The 18,098-nt window shown below is 36.3% G+C and overlaps 1 protein-coding gene across 1 annotated transcript in view; it reads right to left on the reverse strand.

The window, feature by feature from the left end:
* Nucleotides 1-586: 586 nt before the first annotated feature.
* klf7a (Kruppel like factor 7a) overlaps nucleotides 587-18,098 on the reverse strand; it is a 41,250-nt gene continuing 23,738 nt past the window's right edge. Inside the window, exons 2-4 of the mRNA XM_056258699.1 lie at nucleotides 12,467-13,079; nucleotides 6,699-6,822; nucleotides 587-923 (exon numbers count right to left, since the gene is read on the reverse strand). Coding sequence (XP_056114674.1) covers nucleotides 872-923; nucleotides 6,699-6,822; nucleotides 12,467-13,079 — 789 coding nt within the window. The 3' untranslated portion in view covers nucleotides 587-871. The remainder of the gene's footprint in view (nucleotides 924-6,698; nucleotides 6,823-12,466; nucleotides 13,080-18,098) is intronic.

Raw genomic sequence — 18,098 nt, forward strand, 5'->3', positions numbered from 1 at the left:
ATATAACATTGTCATCATTCAAAAAGATCTCTTCCTTATTTTTTTTTTTCTTTTATAAAAAGTCTCAAAGTGTCGCTGCGCAGCTGTTGGTTGGCAGGAAGGGACGTGAAAGAGAGAGATTCGTCTGTCTATGAAGAAGGTAAGAGTTTCCTCCACTGCCCCCAGTCAGATTCACATTTGAGCGATGGCTGATTCCACTTGGTCGCCTCTCACCTTTGAAATCCAGATTTCTTCGGATGGACGTTCCACTTTAGATCTTGGCTGTGGCTTGGCGGGATCAAAGCAGAAAGATAATCCTTGCTCAAAATGGGAGAAAAAAAAATCCATCTCTTTGGATTGACGTCCTATCACTATGATGATATCCTCCAAAGGTTCTCCAGGAGATGCATTCAGGACACGTCCCGCACGGTGCAGTAAATCAAATCAGGTGCAATGGTAGCTTTTGTCCGTTTGTGACAATATGCGTAAGACATACTTTTAAGTAACATTGACTAAAACATTAAATGGATCTCGGAGACGAAGGAACGTAACTAAATCGAGTCATTGATGTTTCGATTATTTCGCAAATACCTACTAAAGCACATTGTCTTTGAGTGACATAAGCTGTCGTACCAACTGCTCAGATCAGTAGATCTCTGACTTTCAGAAGTGAATCGCATCTCGCCGAGCAAAACTCAAGAGCTGGTCTAATCGATCGATTGTGGCCCCTCTATCGGTCCCTCACGGGGGGGCCTCTGTCTGGTGGGATGAGCGAACGGCTTGAGTGGTATCTGGCTCCTGCCCATAACCCCTCTCTTTCTCTCCCTCTACCTTCTCTCTGTCTTTTCCTTCACCTCGCCATTTTGCCACCTCCGCCTCTTCCTCCTCCTCCTCAGATGTGCCTCTTCATGTGCAGTGCCAAGTGATCGGATCGAGAGAAACACCTAAAGGAGAAATACAAAGAAAAAGAAAAAAATATTAAGAAACCTGTGTGACCTGAAATCTGATCTTCTATCAATATTCCATTTGGCCTGAAACACAATGTGGGTTTGATTGTATTGGCGCCGTCTCAATATTATCTGCTGGCACATATAAAACAGATGGGTGAGAAAAGCAAGAACGTTTTTTGTCCCCTAGTATAGTTTTTAAAGAAGTTTTTATTATGTTTATTATAGCTTTTAACTTTTTAAATTGTGTCTTTAATTACTTTATTAATTTTTACTGTTGAAATATGTTCCAAATGAGGTTGTTCCAATACTAAATGTATTAAAATATTTTACCTCAATATTCTTGTGAATAATTTGCAATTTATTTATAACACTGTATAAATAAGTATGCCTATAAGTATGCCAAATGTATAAATAATAATAACTAGACATGTACATTTTTCAACTGATAAAAATGATTCTGTGGTGAAGTAAATACTATAGAAAGAACAAAGTAATTTCTATCTGAATAGGTTAGTTCAGGCAAGAATAAAAAAAAAAAACTAGTTTAATTAGTACTAAATTTAAGCTTGTAGAAATGAAACATCAACGTTATAAAATTAAGTAAAACCTACTCAACTTTATGATACTGGTGTTTCATTGTTTTCCAGCTGTATTTACACTGTTTTATCATTGCTTTTGTTGTTAGGTTAAGTAACTTGCTGTTTTGTGTTCATTTTTTTTTTACTCAAAATGACACATTCATACTCATTATCCATTAGATGTTACAGTTATTGTGTATTATGTACCAATTGAGGTCTCTGTTACCCCTTTTCCACCAATGCATTTTAAGAGCCGGTTCAGAGCCGGTGCCTGCGCGCGAACTGGTTCTTTGTGTTTCGACAGCCAAAGAAAGAACCGGTTCTCGGCCAGGAAAATTGGTTCCAAAGCGGCACCAACTCTTTGCTGGACTAGAACCGTTATTTTACCACGTCATGCTTACCTCGGGGGCTGGGGGCGGGTTTAGATAACATATTTTCTGACATAATATAGGATCGCAAAGCCAGGAGAAACATTTGCAGAAACACGATGTAGTCCGCCGTTGTAATTGTTATGCTTGAAGTTGGCGCAAGCGTTTCTAGGTTTTTTTTTAATCAATTTTATTTATTGAAAACGTTATGTAAACAAAGGAGAAAACAGTCACAATATAGAACAAATAAATGGAAAGAAAAAAAATACACAAGACAGGAGTACATAACTAATCAGAAAAGATTACATATCAAAGGAAAAGATTAAAAGACTTACATATTTCAATTGTTTTTAAAGCCTTCTTGGTTCACGAGTTAGAGATAATCCCAAAGTAATGTTGTACTTGCAAGCGTTTCTAGCTAAAATGTATGGCGACGTACACAGTGACGTAACGACGTCGTTCGCTGGGCGCTCTAGTCAGTGGAAAAACAAACAGGTTCTGAGAAGGTTCGCAAGTTGAACCAACTCCGAACCAACTTTGAACCAGCACCAGTTCCGAACCAGTTCTTTTTTGGTGGAAAAGGGGTATGTGTTCGGGTAGGCACCATATTATTTCTATTATGTAGAAATGTTGTCTACATAATATCTACTAAATCATTTACTTAGATGTTCTAAGCATGCACTTTAACAGCATGGCTTAATTCAGTGTTATATTGTTTGCGTAAAATGTACTTAAAACATTTTTTATTGCAAAGTAACTTCAACTGACCAAGTTACAGTTACTTATTTTCTTTGTTAATTTTACTTAACTTAGTTAAGTAGATTTTACTTAATCAGATGTTACAGTTATTCATTCGATTCGTTCTCCCAGTTTAAAACTAGACTAAAGACGCATCTATTTAGCCAGGCATTCATATAATTTTTTTATCTTACAGTTACTGTAAATTCGGCCTCTACTTCATAAACGCCAGAGGAGAACTGGCCCCGACTGAGCCTGGGTTCTCCCAAGGTTTTTTTTTTCTCCATTGGGTCATCTGATGGAGTTTTAGGACACCATCGGGTCACTTGATGGAGTTTTTCGGTTCCTTGCCACTGTTGCCTTTGGCTTGCTCAGTTGGGGATATTCAAATTAAATGACCCATCATGCCACTGATCAGCTCTACCAAACTTGGCTGTCCAGTAATAAGTGGCCAGGGTGTGTGGGGTTGTTTCTAGGATGTTGCTAAGTTGATTTCAGTGTTGTTAGGTAATTGCTATATGCAAAGGTGAATCTAGATAAACTTGACTAGCTGATTGTTGGAGCATCTTGACCCATCCCTAAGACATATGCTTTCATGCTAAGTCTCACCTGTCCTGGAACGAGCAAGGGGAGGAACACGAATTGGGAAATCAATGGGTGTGTTTTTGGCAGGGTCGGACAGATGGCAGATCAAGCCACTGCCAGGAGGCACCAAACCAGCTGGTGTACCTCTACCCTCTCCCACCCCCACCGTCCTGACAGGGGGTCCGGACACGGTCGGGACGGATTAAGAAGAGGCCTGAGGGCCACGGCTACAGGTCTAGCGTCTCGCTATACTGTATTTACTGTTCAGACAAAACGGGGAGCTCCTCCACATGCTGCTCTCCACTGTTCCCGTCAACTCCATCTTTATAATGGTAATCCGGGGCTCCCTTGACAACAGCAGAATGGATTCCCCAAGGTGTACGAGCAGCCAGGATGACAAGAGAGGGCGGAGCTGAGCTCAGAGTGAGATACGCAAGTCTAACAAGCATGAAGAACCTATTTATACATCAAAGCGAAGACGAGTTAAGATTCACTTCAGAGGTGGAAGCTCTTGGTCAATACCAGGAGGCAAATGTCTCGCAGGCACTGCGCCCAAATTGAAAATGTTCTGAAAGAAAGCACAGAACTACGTACTTAGCTTTGTACTCAAATGGAAATGCACACTTGATGTTTTATGAACTAAATGTCCTTCCATGTAAAGTATGTTGGAACATTTATAGTGTACCAGCATGCATTTGCATGGATTGGAGCTTTTGTGTGAAATATCCCGAATCGTTTTTGTAGCAAAATATTGAAATATTGCTGTTCATGACTACATTTTCGACTTAAGTTTTTTTTTTAATTTAATTTTATATACACTTAATAATATATATATATATATATATATATATATATATATATAAAATATATATTTTATAATACTGATAATATAATAATCAATATATCTTTCACATTTATTTATTGCCTATAAATAAGGCAATAAATAATTGTTTTTTTTATTAATTTTTTTTTATTTTTCATTTTTATTTTTTATTAAAATAAACCGAAAACCGGTTTATTTTAATGCTCAAGTAAACAAACTGGTTCAAACAAAGTCACAGATTCATTTTATACGCAGCGTGGCTATCTATCTATCTATCTATCTATCTATCTATCTATCTATCTATCTATCTATCTATCTATCTATCTATCTATCTATCTATCTATCTATCTATCTATCTATCTATCTATCTATCACATTTATTTATTGCCTCTTTAACTACATTTTATTTGTAGCAACAAATTACTTTTTAGAGGAGTCAGGAGAAAATACATAGATAGATACATACATAGATAGATACATAGATAGATAGATACATAGATAGATAGATACATAGATAGATAGATAGATACATAGATAGATAGATAGATACATAGATAGATAGATAGATACATAGATAGATACATAGATAGATAGATAGATAGATACATAGATAGATAGATAGATAGATACATAGATAGATAGATAGATACATAGATAGATAGATAGATACATAGATAGATAGATAGATACATAGATAGATAGATAGATAGATACATAGATAGATAGATAGATACATAGATAGATAGATACATAGATAGATAGATACATAGATACATAGATAGATAGATACATAGATAGATAGATACATAGATAGATAGATACATAGATAGATAGATACATAGATAGATAGATAGATACATAGATACATAGATAGATAGATAGATACATAGATACATAGATAGATAGATAGATACATAGATAGATAGATAGATACATAGATAGATAGATACATAGATACATAGATAGATAGATACATAGATAGATAGATACATAGATAGATAGATACATAGATACATAGATAGATAGATACATAGATACATAGATACATAGATAGATAGATAGATAGATAGATAGATACATAGATAGATAGATAGATAGATAGATAGATAGATAGATAGATAGATAGATAGATAGATAGATAGATAGATAGATAGATAGATAGATAGATAGCCACGCTGCGTATAAAATGAATCTGTGACTTTGTTTAAACCAGTTTGTTTACTTGACCATTAAAATAAACCGGTTTAAAGTTAGGGTAGGCAATTTTCAGGAAGGCTAGCATTAGCAAGCTAGCTTTGAAAGCATAAGATCCCACCCTCCCTCCATTTCGTTTCCAAAGCCACGTCTCCTTCAAAACACATGGCGTTAAACTACCTCATGTCTCAAAGCACATAACATTACAATAATAATGAACATAAACAACTTAAAGAGCACTGACCATACTACCGAACAGCTCAGTGTATAACGACACGGGTTTTTATCTCTTCCAAATTACAGTAGTTATGGCGTGAACGCAGCATAAGGTGGTTGTTTTGGATCAGGAGGAACTGTTAAACGGTTTCGTTTGCGGTGCTCTGTGACTGACGTCTGTCTAACTCTGCATGAAACGCACTGATGACGTGTGATGTCTGTGCGAGCAGGTTCGTGGAGGTATGGAAGTACATATGTTAAAAGGCAGGTAAAATATTGCATCATTGCATTCGGACCGAATGCTATGATTGGATGAACATTTTATGGCCCTACGCCTTCCACAGACAATACACATGTAAATACATTTAGACCACTTAACTTTGGGATTGCTATCAGGGTGTGAAGAGACTTTCAAACAGTATAACAAGAACGTTTCTGGAACAAATCTCCTACCCTGCCTTTAATATTATGAAATGGACTTCCCAATGCTACATAATAAATAAAGATAGAAAACATTTTAGGAGAGTGTTTAGCTTGTAGCTTGGCAGTTACAGTACAAGTTTTAAAGTAGCTTCTGTGAGTAAATGTAGTTGGGAAACTCTATTTGTCACTCACTATGTTCAATTTGAAAGCTTATTTCTGAGATCTGGTGAACATAGAGAAACCATTGTCTGAATAGCAGATGTTTTTAATCATAAAGCTGCATCTACCAGCAAAGGTGACAGGTGGAGCATCTCTAGATAGATATTTGAAAATGAAAATATTTCAGACTATTCATCACATTTGTATACCCAGGACACCTGTGTTAGATGTACAAAAAAAGCTGACCAAGGATTCCCAAAACTCCTACAAGGTGCTAGAACTAAATGAGGCTTAGGAAGAATTAAATGAGGCTAATTCTTTTTATTGTTAAAATGACAAAATAGTATTTTATAATTTATGCATTTCATTAAAATTAAAAATAGTTTTTTTAATCAATATATAATTCTTAATGTGTTTTTATTATTACAATTACAAAATAGTATTTTTTTATTTCATTCAATAATTTGCATTTATATATATATATATGTAGGTAAACTATATTTTAGGTGCTGGTTACCATTAAATTGTCTTACAGTGTACATTTTAGATAGTATTAATTAAATTGCAGAAATGAAAATAATACAAGAATGAAAAAGGTTCAAAATAGAAATGATAAAAATAATATGAAGTGTATTACTGCTTGACATGTCACCTAACAACGTGACACGTAGCTAGTATGTCTCACCTGTCGCAGTGATTGCACTTGAAAGGCTTGGCGCCAGTGTGTTTGCGGTAGTGCCTCGTCAACTCGTCGCTTCTCGCGAACCGCCATTCACAGCCTTCCCATGAGCACTTGTACGGCTTCTCCCCTGGTACGGACACACAAACAGATGCACACACACCGGATTAAAAACGCACTTTCTTCCTCAAGGGGCCTTGAATTCAACGACTCGGTCCAGCCAGCCGTCTAATTCATTTGTTTTAAGTTGATTAGCCTATCGAAAGAGTGTTGACACAATTGGAGTTTATGAAATACATGATCGTCATTAGGGCGCACAGCTGTCGGGGCAAATGAACTCGCACTCGATGAGTTTCCAATGGGATCTTTGCTGCGTTTAACAGATGTGAGAGACTGCGTTCCCATTTTTGAAGTTGTATGTTTTTCGTTGTGGATGGAAGCCGCCTTGCAGGAGTGCTGCGGTTCGTATGGTGTCTCGAAGCTTGTTCATTAGCGCTGCTGAACGTAACGTATGAAATGGGGGGCAGGCAGAGTTTATTTGGATCTCTGGGAGAGGTGTTAATTGGAGTAGTAATGATGGGTAATGGGGAGGAACCTCATATTTACTGTCAACCAGCTGGCCCTGTCTCCACTGTTTGCCATATCCACAAATCTTCTGAAACAAGACTGTGGATTCATATCAATGGCTTGACAAGGAAATAAGTCAGATGTTCATGCAAGTAGAGCTCATTAATTGAACTAGACATTAAATCAGCATTAACTAAAACATTAAATCTAAATTGATTCTACTTACTATCTTAATAGAAAACTGAAATGAAATAAAATAGCAAACATCTTTTAATTAATATGTATTTACAAATTATTTATTCATTTTAAATACATTACTTGATTTTTTAAAAGCCCATTTATTTATATATTATAAAAGCCTATTTGTTTATTTTAAAAGTTTTTTTATTTGGTTTGTGCACATGTGTTTTTTATTATTAAAATTACAAAATAATATTTTTTATATTTAGTAATGGAAGCTGTATATATATATATATATATATATATATATATATATATATATATATATATATATATATAGCTTCCATTACTAAATATAAAAAATACTCGTCCGGCCCAAATAAATAAATACATAATAAAAAAAAAAAAAAAAAAAAAAAATAATAATAATAATAAAAAAAAAAAAATATATATATATATATAAAAAAAAAAAAAAAAAAAATATATATATATATATATATATACACACACACACATATACATTTTAAAAGCTTATGTATTTATTTATTTTCAAATCCAGTCAGTCACAATTTTCTTTGCAAGCAACTGCCCTTATGAATGCAAGCAAATAACTCTTCCTGATCATTTGAGAGAATTGGCTATAATTCTGGTATTGACTGTCCAATTTTCACATGGATGAATATATTTTTTCCACCACTCCATTCATTGACTTAAATTTTCATTTAACAAACTGTTTTACTCTGAAATAGATCCCACTATGCAAGTAAAATAGGCTCTGAATGCCATTTCGACTTGTTTTTATTGCATTGAGAACCTTCCATGACGGTCACACTTTCATTCTGAGCTGTAAAAACAACAAGTTATATTTAGATCGGAATTTGAGCACTAAATTGAAAACCCTTTCACACACATTCACGAGCTAGCCACATTAAGCAGGACAGGTTTAGACCTGCGCTCGCTACGACCGCAACACCAGCCAATTAGAAGTCAGGGAGGCATGGATGCTGGAGTTTGTCGCCTAGCAACCGGTCAGGAGCGTAACGTAGGAGGCAGCAGTGGAGCCGGCTCGATCTGGCATCGTCTGTCCCTCTGTGCCACCAGCCAATTACGGCTCATACTGGCAGGGGAGGAAGCAGTTGCCTGGCAACCCGAGTGTTACATGATACATGTATGTAGAAGAGGATATAGGTGCGTATGTGCGAGTGAGCGCGTGCATGCATGCTCGTGGGAATGGAAGTTCACGGACGAGGCTGAAACCAGCGCCGAGACCCGAGAATCGTTCCCAATTATAGAGTCCCGTTCGGAGACACACCAGTTGCCTGGCAACTCCCCACCCCCATCTGTGTGTGTGTCACCCCCACCTTTCCTCTCTCACACACACTTTTTTCTCTCTCTCTGAGCACCCTTACAGGTGCCGGAGTCTAGCTTAATTACATTTTCCAAGTTAAACTGGAGACAGAAAGACTCATTATGATCTGTGGAGTTCACTTTGGCACCAAGCACAAAGCCATTTCCAATGCTCTTCCAACTTTTTTCCGACTTTGTTATAATGGAACGCAGAGGAAGAGAAAAAGTGGAAACGAGTGCTGCCACGTTCCTCTCTTCACCTCTCTGTGTCTCCCTGAAAAGCCGGTCTTATCTAGTTCCCAAACGCCTTTTCTAAAACGCTCCAGAGGGCAATGTCATTTCAATTCACGCCGCCTTCGTTTCTCTACAAATCTCAATCACAGAAATTGTCCAAGTAATAACGCCTCCAAAATAGGATTTCGCTAATTGCAAAGGAGTTGACAAATTGTTTTGGCATCAGATTCTAACACAGCTCATATACTTCATTGTATTTTTTGGACAAATGCAATGCAGAAAGTGCTGAAAAAGATTACAGCTAATGAATAATGCAATTTTAGTTAAAGACTAATTCAAATTTGCTTTGTTGCGATAAGCAATTAACAGGACAGTTTAAACATTGACTTCTCTGCCAAAAAAAAGATTTGGCATCTTTTTTTTTATTCTAGACAAATGCAATACAAAAATTGCTTGGAATGAAAACGGTATATATATATATAGTATATATTCTTTTTCCATCAGTAGATTTTATAAAATCTCTGCCGTCGCTCTCAAATATTATTTGTGTTCCAGCATATTTAGTTGCTTTTGGTTATGAGACAAACAAGAGCAAGTGATGTTTTTTGATTATTCACATGAAATCTGCTGTGACACATCAAGTTTGACTATGAACAAATTAGATTTAAAGGGATAGTTTACCCAAAAATGAAAATAATTCATTAATTACTCATGTCGTTCCAAACCTGTAAGACTTTTGTTCATCTACGGAAAACAAATTAAGATATTTTTAATGAAATCTGAGAGCTTTCTGTCCCTCCATTGACAGCTACGCAACTACCACGTTGACGCTTCAAAAAGTTCAAGAGATCGTAAAACTAATCCATATGAATTGAGCAGTTCATTTACCATTTAATCAAAAAGATCTTCATCTGTATTCTGAAGATGAACAAAAGTCTTATGGGTTTGGAACGCCATTATGGGTGAGTAATTAATGACAGAATTTACATTTTTGGCTGAACTATCCCTTTAAGAGCTACAGTGAAGGGCAAGTTTTTCAGAGAATAGTTGCTTAAAGCTACTGTATGACTTCAGAAACTTGGAAAGTTCACACATCATATGAAATACTTTTATGGTGCTTTTTTGGTCCTTTTTGGTCCTCGACAAGGCGTCCTGGTATTCTTGTGCATTCTACTGTCAGTCTTCATGTCATAATGTGTACGTCTAAAATACTTTCTAATACACCAGAAGGGAGCCATTAACACGTGGCATGTTCTGGTTTCAAGACTTAGGGATTTGCCCTGGTGTGTTAACAGGCGCGCAGCAGACGTAGGGAAATATACAGGCGAGTACGTCTCATTCCACCCGGTCCATCCATCATGAGGCAGTTATTCACTCTGCGGACAGCTTTGGGACAGCAGTCTGAGTGCTTTTGGATTGAGATCGAAGAGACAGAGAATTATGGCCGTTTCCTGCACCATTCGAATCTGCTGAGGAAGTACTGTCGCAACCTTGAGAAAATATTTGCAGCCGAGGGGGCTGGACAGGCACGCTGCCATGGCGACGACGAAGCACCATTAATTACATCAGCTTGTCGCTTATTGTGTAAAACAAGATTGATTGCGCAAAATATGAAAATTAATGATAAATGTGGTGGGACTGACTGAATATTTCTAAATATGTAGCATGCCACTGCTGTAAGAGCAGGCTAAGTGTTTATTTAAAACTGTAAATAAACATAACACTTGTTTAGATTAACCAAACAAATGATGCCATGACACTGCCATGATGCCAGGGTGTTGCTATGTGGTTGCTATGGTATGATGTGTCTTGGGTCCCTCCCTTAAGTCTACCTCCTTAACATAACCATAATTATAATATAAATTCCTTTTATTATTTGAAGGACTCTGTAGTTGAAAATACTATAGAAATATACTATTAATTAATGATTTAATGAATCTTAAATACAGTCACTTGTATTGTCCCTGAATGAATCGGTGTTTCAAAACAAATCAGTTCAAACAATGATGATTCCAATGACTCACTCATAAATACACTGTTTCTGAACAAATCGGTTGAATGAATGATTCAATGACTCACTCATAAATACAGTGTTTCTGAACAAATCGGTTTAATGAATGATTTAATGACTCACTCATAAATACAGTGTTTCTGAACAAATCGGTTTAATGAATGATTTAATGACTCACTCATAAATACAGTGTTTCTGAACAAATCGGTTTAATGAATGATTCAATGACTCACTAATAAATAGTGTTTCTGAACAAATCGGTTTAATGAATGATTCAATGACTCACTCAAATACAGTGTTTCTGAACAAATCGGTTGAATGAATGATTCAATGACAATCATAAATACAGTGTTTCTGAACAAATCGGTTGAATGAATGATTCAATGACTCACTCATACAGTGTTTCTCAACAAATCGGTTTAATGAATGATTCAATGATTCACTCACAAATACAGTGTTTCTGAACAAATCGGTTTAACGAATGATTCAATGACTCACTCATAAATATAGTGTTTCTGAACAAATCGGTTTAATGAATGATTCAATGACTCACTCATAAATACAGTGTTTCTGAACAAATCGGTTGAATGAATGATTCAATGACTCACTCATAAATACAGTGTTTCTCAACAAATCGGTTTAATGAATGATTCAATGATTCACTCACAAATACAGTGTTTCTGAACAAATCGGTTTAACGAATGATTCAATGATTCACTCATAAATATAGTGTTTCTGAACAAATCGGTTGAATGAATGATTCAATGACTCACTCATAAATACAGTGTTTCTGAACAAATCGGTTAAAATGAATGATTCAATGACTCACTCATAAATACAGTGTTTCTGAACAAATCGGTTTAACGAATGATTCAATGACTCACTCATAAATACAGTGTTTCTGAACAAATCGGTTGAATGAATGATTCAATGACTCTTTCATATACACAAGTGGTCGGAAACAAGGGAGGTTTAATCACAGACGCGCGCACCTCAGGTCAGGTGAATGGATTGTTGGATTAAAATATCACAATAATTAAAATCATCAAAATAATTAAAATATCACACTTATAGTATTTATAGCACCTAACTTAATAAAACAGGCTGTGACTGAGGAAATATTACCTCAAAATGTACGTCCATATGTAAGTTCGGAAACATTTATATACACACCTTTTTAGCTATTGTCACGTGACAGTGATTATCCCTCCGCGTGCTAATGTCGGCACACGTGCCTGCATGCCGACCCTCGATATATACAGAAACTTGTATCATTCATGAATGAATCAGTGTTTTTGAACGAGTCAGTTGAGTGAATGATTCATTGACTCGTTCAAAGACAACCAACTTCTGTAGAAAGAGTCACTGAAAAATGGGAAAATATCAACAGAATAATCACTGCAAATAAATCATATACACAAATGTACACGCTTACCTGTGTGTGTCCTCTGATGTGCCTTCAGATGTGAACTCTTGGTGTAGACTTTCCGACACCCGTTGAACTGGCAGCGATGGACCCTCTTCTTGTTCTCTGCCATCTCGCCAGCTCCCACGGTGAAGGTGCCACCCTGTTCCCCATCGCTCTGTGCGCCACTGCTGCCATGCTGGGGAGAAAGCGGCACCGGGTGAGCCGTCACGAGCTTGGCAGAGCTCAAGCCCACCTTTCGGGCCACTAGCTTGAGCGTGAGAGTCCCGTCGGGCGAGGCACTGAGTGTGTGGGTGGGTTTGACTAAGTGACGGCCCAGTTCTGGGGATGAGGGAGGTGTTAGGGAGGTTACAGCGTTCAGCTGGGCTGCGTTGACCCCTAAGGTGATGTCTGGAGAGGTCACAGGAGAGGAAGTGGAGGAGATGGTTTCTTTGCGTGGAGTGAGGTGAGGAGGAGGAGGACTAGGCGGGTTGTTAAGGCTGGGAAGGAGGGGGTCTAACAGGTCTTCATCACCGTCTTCCTTCATGAAGGAGGGGGTGAGGAGGCCATCCAGTTCTTCGTCGAAAAGGTCAGACAGACGTTTGGGTTCTGTCTGCAGATAGCGCTCCAACTCCAAGCATGTCTGTGGAAAGAGATTTAGGCATTTTATCGACCTGAACACTTTAAATGATTTTTCTTTCTTGTACACATAATCACACCCACACATCATGATAGCATGAAATCAGCAAATGCTTTAGTTAGGATGTAGATTCCTCCATAACATAAGAGTGGACACTGTTTAGATATAAGCTTTTAGAGTTTATACTAAATAAGTAAAAGAAATTATAAAATGCACACAATGGGATCAACTGCTCTTGCATAAATTGTCACAAAATTCAACCACTTTTCTGTAAAAAACTACATTTGTTTACATAAATCATTTGTGAAAGCTTTAGATTACACAAGAATGTATGCCAAGTAGGCCTTTTCATCATAGTCATAAAATGTACTTTACATGCTTCAGGACACTAGTAATATGTCTTTAATACTGAAAGCATTTTATCTTGATCTTCCTGAGATACATACAAATGCAATTGCTACATGACACTAGATAGTCCAATTCTTTTTTTTTTTACGCTTTGTTTGTACCAATTAATCAACTTAAGCAAGTGAATGAAAGATAAAATCATTCAGGTTAATCTACCTCATTAACGCTGCATGTAATGTAATGTGATTTTCTTTTTTTCTTTCAGACTCAGACTAACCCCTTTCTGGACCGTTAACTGGGTACTGAGACTGCTACTGCATATCATTTGCTTCAGCAGGTCTTCAGGAATAGATGGTTACACTGTGATTGATTACACAGGCTAGACTGGAGCTGAAGAAACAGACCTGGCCTGAATTGCTTGTTAGAGCGCTTTATGTGGAGCAAAATGGCTCTTCAAACAGAAGGAGAGAGAAAGAGAGGGCGAGAGAAAGAGCCATCAGACTTGGATTCTTTCATTTTGGAAGGGTTTTATACTTCAGACTAAAGAATTGTGCGCAAAAAAAGCAACGTCAACACAATATGATTCAAAGGCAACTTATAAGCCACTACAACTCCCTTAAGATGTTTCAAGGGGCCATATGACGGACAACAGTTTTTTACTATGTTTTGAAATGAAATAACACAAATATGATATGACAATTTACCTATCGGGTAAAGCCCACGTCAGACTGTGCATCATCAACTAACATACAGTCTTTTATGACCGTATGATATACATTTAGCATTTGATTCAAATTTCATTGCCTATTCAGCATTACATTTATGTATGTTTTAAAGGTATCGTAGCAAAAACAGTTGAAATCTGGAAAATGGTCATACAATACTTAATAATAATAAAAAAAGTACTAATAATTTAAATCCGACCAACCAACAAAAATAATAAAATAAATTAAAAAAATATATATATTTTTTTGTGAATATTAGAAATAATAAAGTTGGAAGCAGGAAAATGGTCATGCAATCCTAAATTAAAAAATAATTAAACTTACTATAATTATAATTTTTTTGTTGTTGTGAATATTAGAAATAATAAAGTTGGAGGCTGGAAAATGGTCATACAATACTTAATAATAATAAAAAAGTACTAATAATTTAAATCCGTCCAACCAACAAAAATAATAAATAAATAAATATATATATGTATTTTTTTTTTTGGTGAATATTAGAAATAATAAAGTTGGAAGCAGTAAAATGGTCATGCAATCCTAAATTAAAAAATAATTAAACCTACTATAATTCTAAATAAATAAATAAATATATATTTTTTGTGAATATTAGAAATAATAAAGTTGGAGGCTGGAAAATGGTCATACAATACTTAATAATAATAAAAAAGTACTAATAATTTAAATCCGTCCAACCAACAAAAATAATAAATAAATTAATATATATATATATATATATATTTTTTTTTTTTTTGGTGAATATTAGAAATAATCAAGTTGGAAGCAGTAAAATGGTCATGCAATCCTAAATTAAAAAATAATTAAACCTACTATAATTCTAAATAAAATAAATAAATATATATTTTTTGTGAATATTAGAAATAATAAAGTTGGAGGCTGGAAATTGTGATGCAATTCTAAGTTACAATAATAATCATAATTTGTAAATAAATAAAAAACAAATAAATACATATTTCTTTGAATACTGTAAATAATAAATTGCTACAAAGAGTATAATATTTCTCCTTTAAAATACTTTTTTGCACAGCTATTTGAGTAGGAGCAATAGTATCTAGCTTTTATTTTCTGAAATGTTTCTCATAACATGACCCAAACCTTTTACAAAATGATAAAGAACAGTAACCTATCATCTCAGACAAACTGGCCTCCAGCTATAAATGTCTCGCTTGAATCTCTGGCTCCAAACATGACGGTGGCTCAGCGCAGCCTCTGTTGCTAGGCGATATTGTTTGCTTGTCATTTTACGAAAGGAGCGTCTGCCGTTTTTTTCCCCCCCCTCAGCGTTAAAAGCATTTTAATGTCTGCGCTGAACTCCAAGGTTTCAGAAGTCAGGTAAACAGAGCATAGCTGAACTGACATTACCCGAGACCGAGACGTCACCCGGAATATCTAAACACGACAGAAACGGCTATAGTTAGAAGACACAGATCTTCACATAACCATCTCAGAGCAATCTGCTAAAAGGAATCATTTCACTCAAAACAAATATTTGCATTTCTAAAAATCTGCTGTTTTCTCTTCGACAAAAACACACAGGGTTTCTCGCTGCGCGGCTGCGCCCTGAACTGATGGGTAATTAGTCACTTAAATGAAGCAGCGAAGATATCCTCTCCGTTCAGTGAAAGAAGCGCTGATGGGTGCGTGCATCTCTGTGCATGTTTCCAAGATCAACCAATGACATTTAAAAGCCTGAACTCAGCAGGCCGGCAGCGGTCCGCTCTGTACGGGCCCTTTGGAAGCACGCCGACACGGGAGGGATTGATTTTCTAATGTGCCGTAGGGCTCTGGTGGTCTGGCGTGTCATGCCTGCATGCTGTCGAACCGTCACACGACGTATGACAGGAACACGGGCACGCTGGGTTCGAGGGGAGTTCGCCTGAGAAAGGCCAGACGTGTGCATGTGTGTGTCGGGGAAAAATAGCCAGGAACATTTTGAAGGTGAGGCGTTTGGGAGTCGAGGAGAGCACGTTTTTTTTTCTCTTCCTATCGCTCTTTGGCTTTTCTCCGTCTCGCCACTCTTCTCCTCCTCGCCCCTCCTCCCGCAGGCCCTGAGGAAGTGACATTCAGGGGATATTGTTACTTAAAATGGCAGCAAATTCAATGCGTCCAGTGCCGTCTGGGTCGCTTTGGGCCGTGTGATTTAGTGGTGCGGCAGACCGGATGCCAATCGACGCCGTAAAAAGCTACCCGGCGGATTTGCGAATCTCAGACAATTTGGATGTTTAATCAAAACTGATCGCAACTCGACGCCCCAGTTTTGCCATAAAATAGGCAATAAAAAGGCAGAGCGTCGCTCAGTTGGATAACAGATGGCTTGAATTTCGTGTTGTAGTCCCTGTGTGGGTCCACATATGATCTGTGAGACTGTGACATAAAACAAACCTCAAGTCCCAAGTCAAGTTCAGTCATTGACTTCATGCCGTTTCCTTGCAGTCAGAATGCCAAGCTATTTGATATTCATCAAGCTGATATGAATGAATAAGTATGAACTGATAGAGTGCCAGCCATAGTTTTCATCTGCACAAAACAATTTGATAAAACACCATTACATAAACTTCCTAAAAACTATATATTTTGTCTAAATTGGATGAGATTCATTCAAAGCAGTTGTGCAATAGCAGATATACTGGTCATTTATACAGTCAACAGTTATTACTTGGATACATTTTTGTTGATTATTGTTATTTTAAGTATTATATAATAATATCAATATAAAACAAATTATGAATATGAACATTATGAATATAAAATAATATTAGTAGTAGTACATTCATATAATAATAATAAATAACAATAATACTTATTATTATTATAGTAAATATTATTATTATTATTGTAAATAATATCATTATGAATAGTATTAATAATGTTAGTAGTATATTATTACCACAATAATAATAATAATAAAAAAATAAAAAAATAACATTATTAATAAAATAACAAAATAACAACAATTATAAATATTTTTATGATTATTAACAATATACTACTACTACTAATAATAATAATAAGGGGATGTTTTTATTATAAATTAAAACATTTTGGGAATATTGGAGGGGAAAAATGCTATAAAAAGTGTACAAGTTATCCATTAAAAACATTTGTGAATCAGATAAGATTTAGTTCTGTCACATGAGTCAATAACTCACCGCCTTGAGTAATTATATTCATTCTCACAACTAAAAATGGGCATATATACTAGAGCAATAATTGATCATTAATACATTTCGAAAGGTCACAAACCCTTTATTTTTAATTTGTTGGCCCAGTTGGTTAGAATCGCTCCACACATTCTTCGGTAAAAACAAAACACTAGACAGCCATAAACATGTCTCAGACGCCTGAGCTCTATTTCCACTTGACATGCTGTCTTAAAAATGCAACATTGAAAGCACAAGATGCTTATAAAAATGGCAAGATGTGATGCAATGGTAAAACAAACGTTGTTCTGATGCATATGTACATTGACAGGCAATTTAAAAATAGCGCAGGGAAAACTCTATCGTTCTACCCTCAGCTGATTGATTTTGAGTATTTAAGCAGTCAAAATGAACATCACTGGTGACAACCACTACTAATGACAAAAACATCACCACACACACCCCGTGTCCTCCAAACAAGCCATGATGTTTCTTCCTAAGATTGCTCCAAATATCTTCTGTTCGCCTGTGATTTGTAAAGCTGTGGAGCAGTTTCAGCATATGCTTTTCAACACAAACGTGTGCTGTGCCTAGTTAGGATACAGTATATAAAAATAGCACACAAAATGCAACTAAAAAACCCCATTTGCATCTTTACTCCACCTTATAAAGTGTGCACGTATCTAACAGTATCTAATGTCAGTGGGTGCAGAAACCGAGCGAGTGAAGCCCTCCTGCCGGCATCTCGCACCACGTCGTGGAATGAGCGACTGTCAAACATCGAGAGG

This window comes from Rhinichthys klamathensis, unplaced genomic scaffold (assembly GCF_029890125.1).
Source record: "Rhinichthys klamathensis goyatoka isolate OS25496 unplaced genomic scaffold, OSU_Roscu_1.1 h1tg000157l_1, whole genome shotgun sequence".
Classification (NCBI taxonomy): Eukaryota; Metazoa; Chordata; class Actinopteri; order Cypriniformes; family Leuciscidae; genus Rhinichthys; species Rhinichthys klamathensis.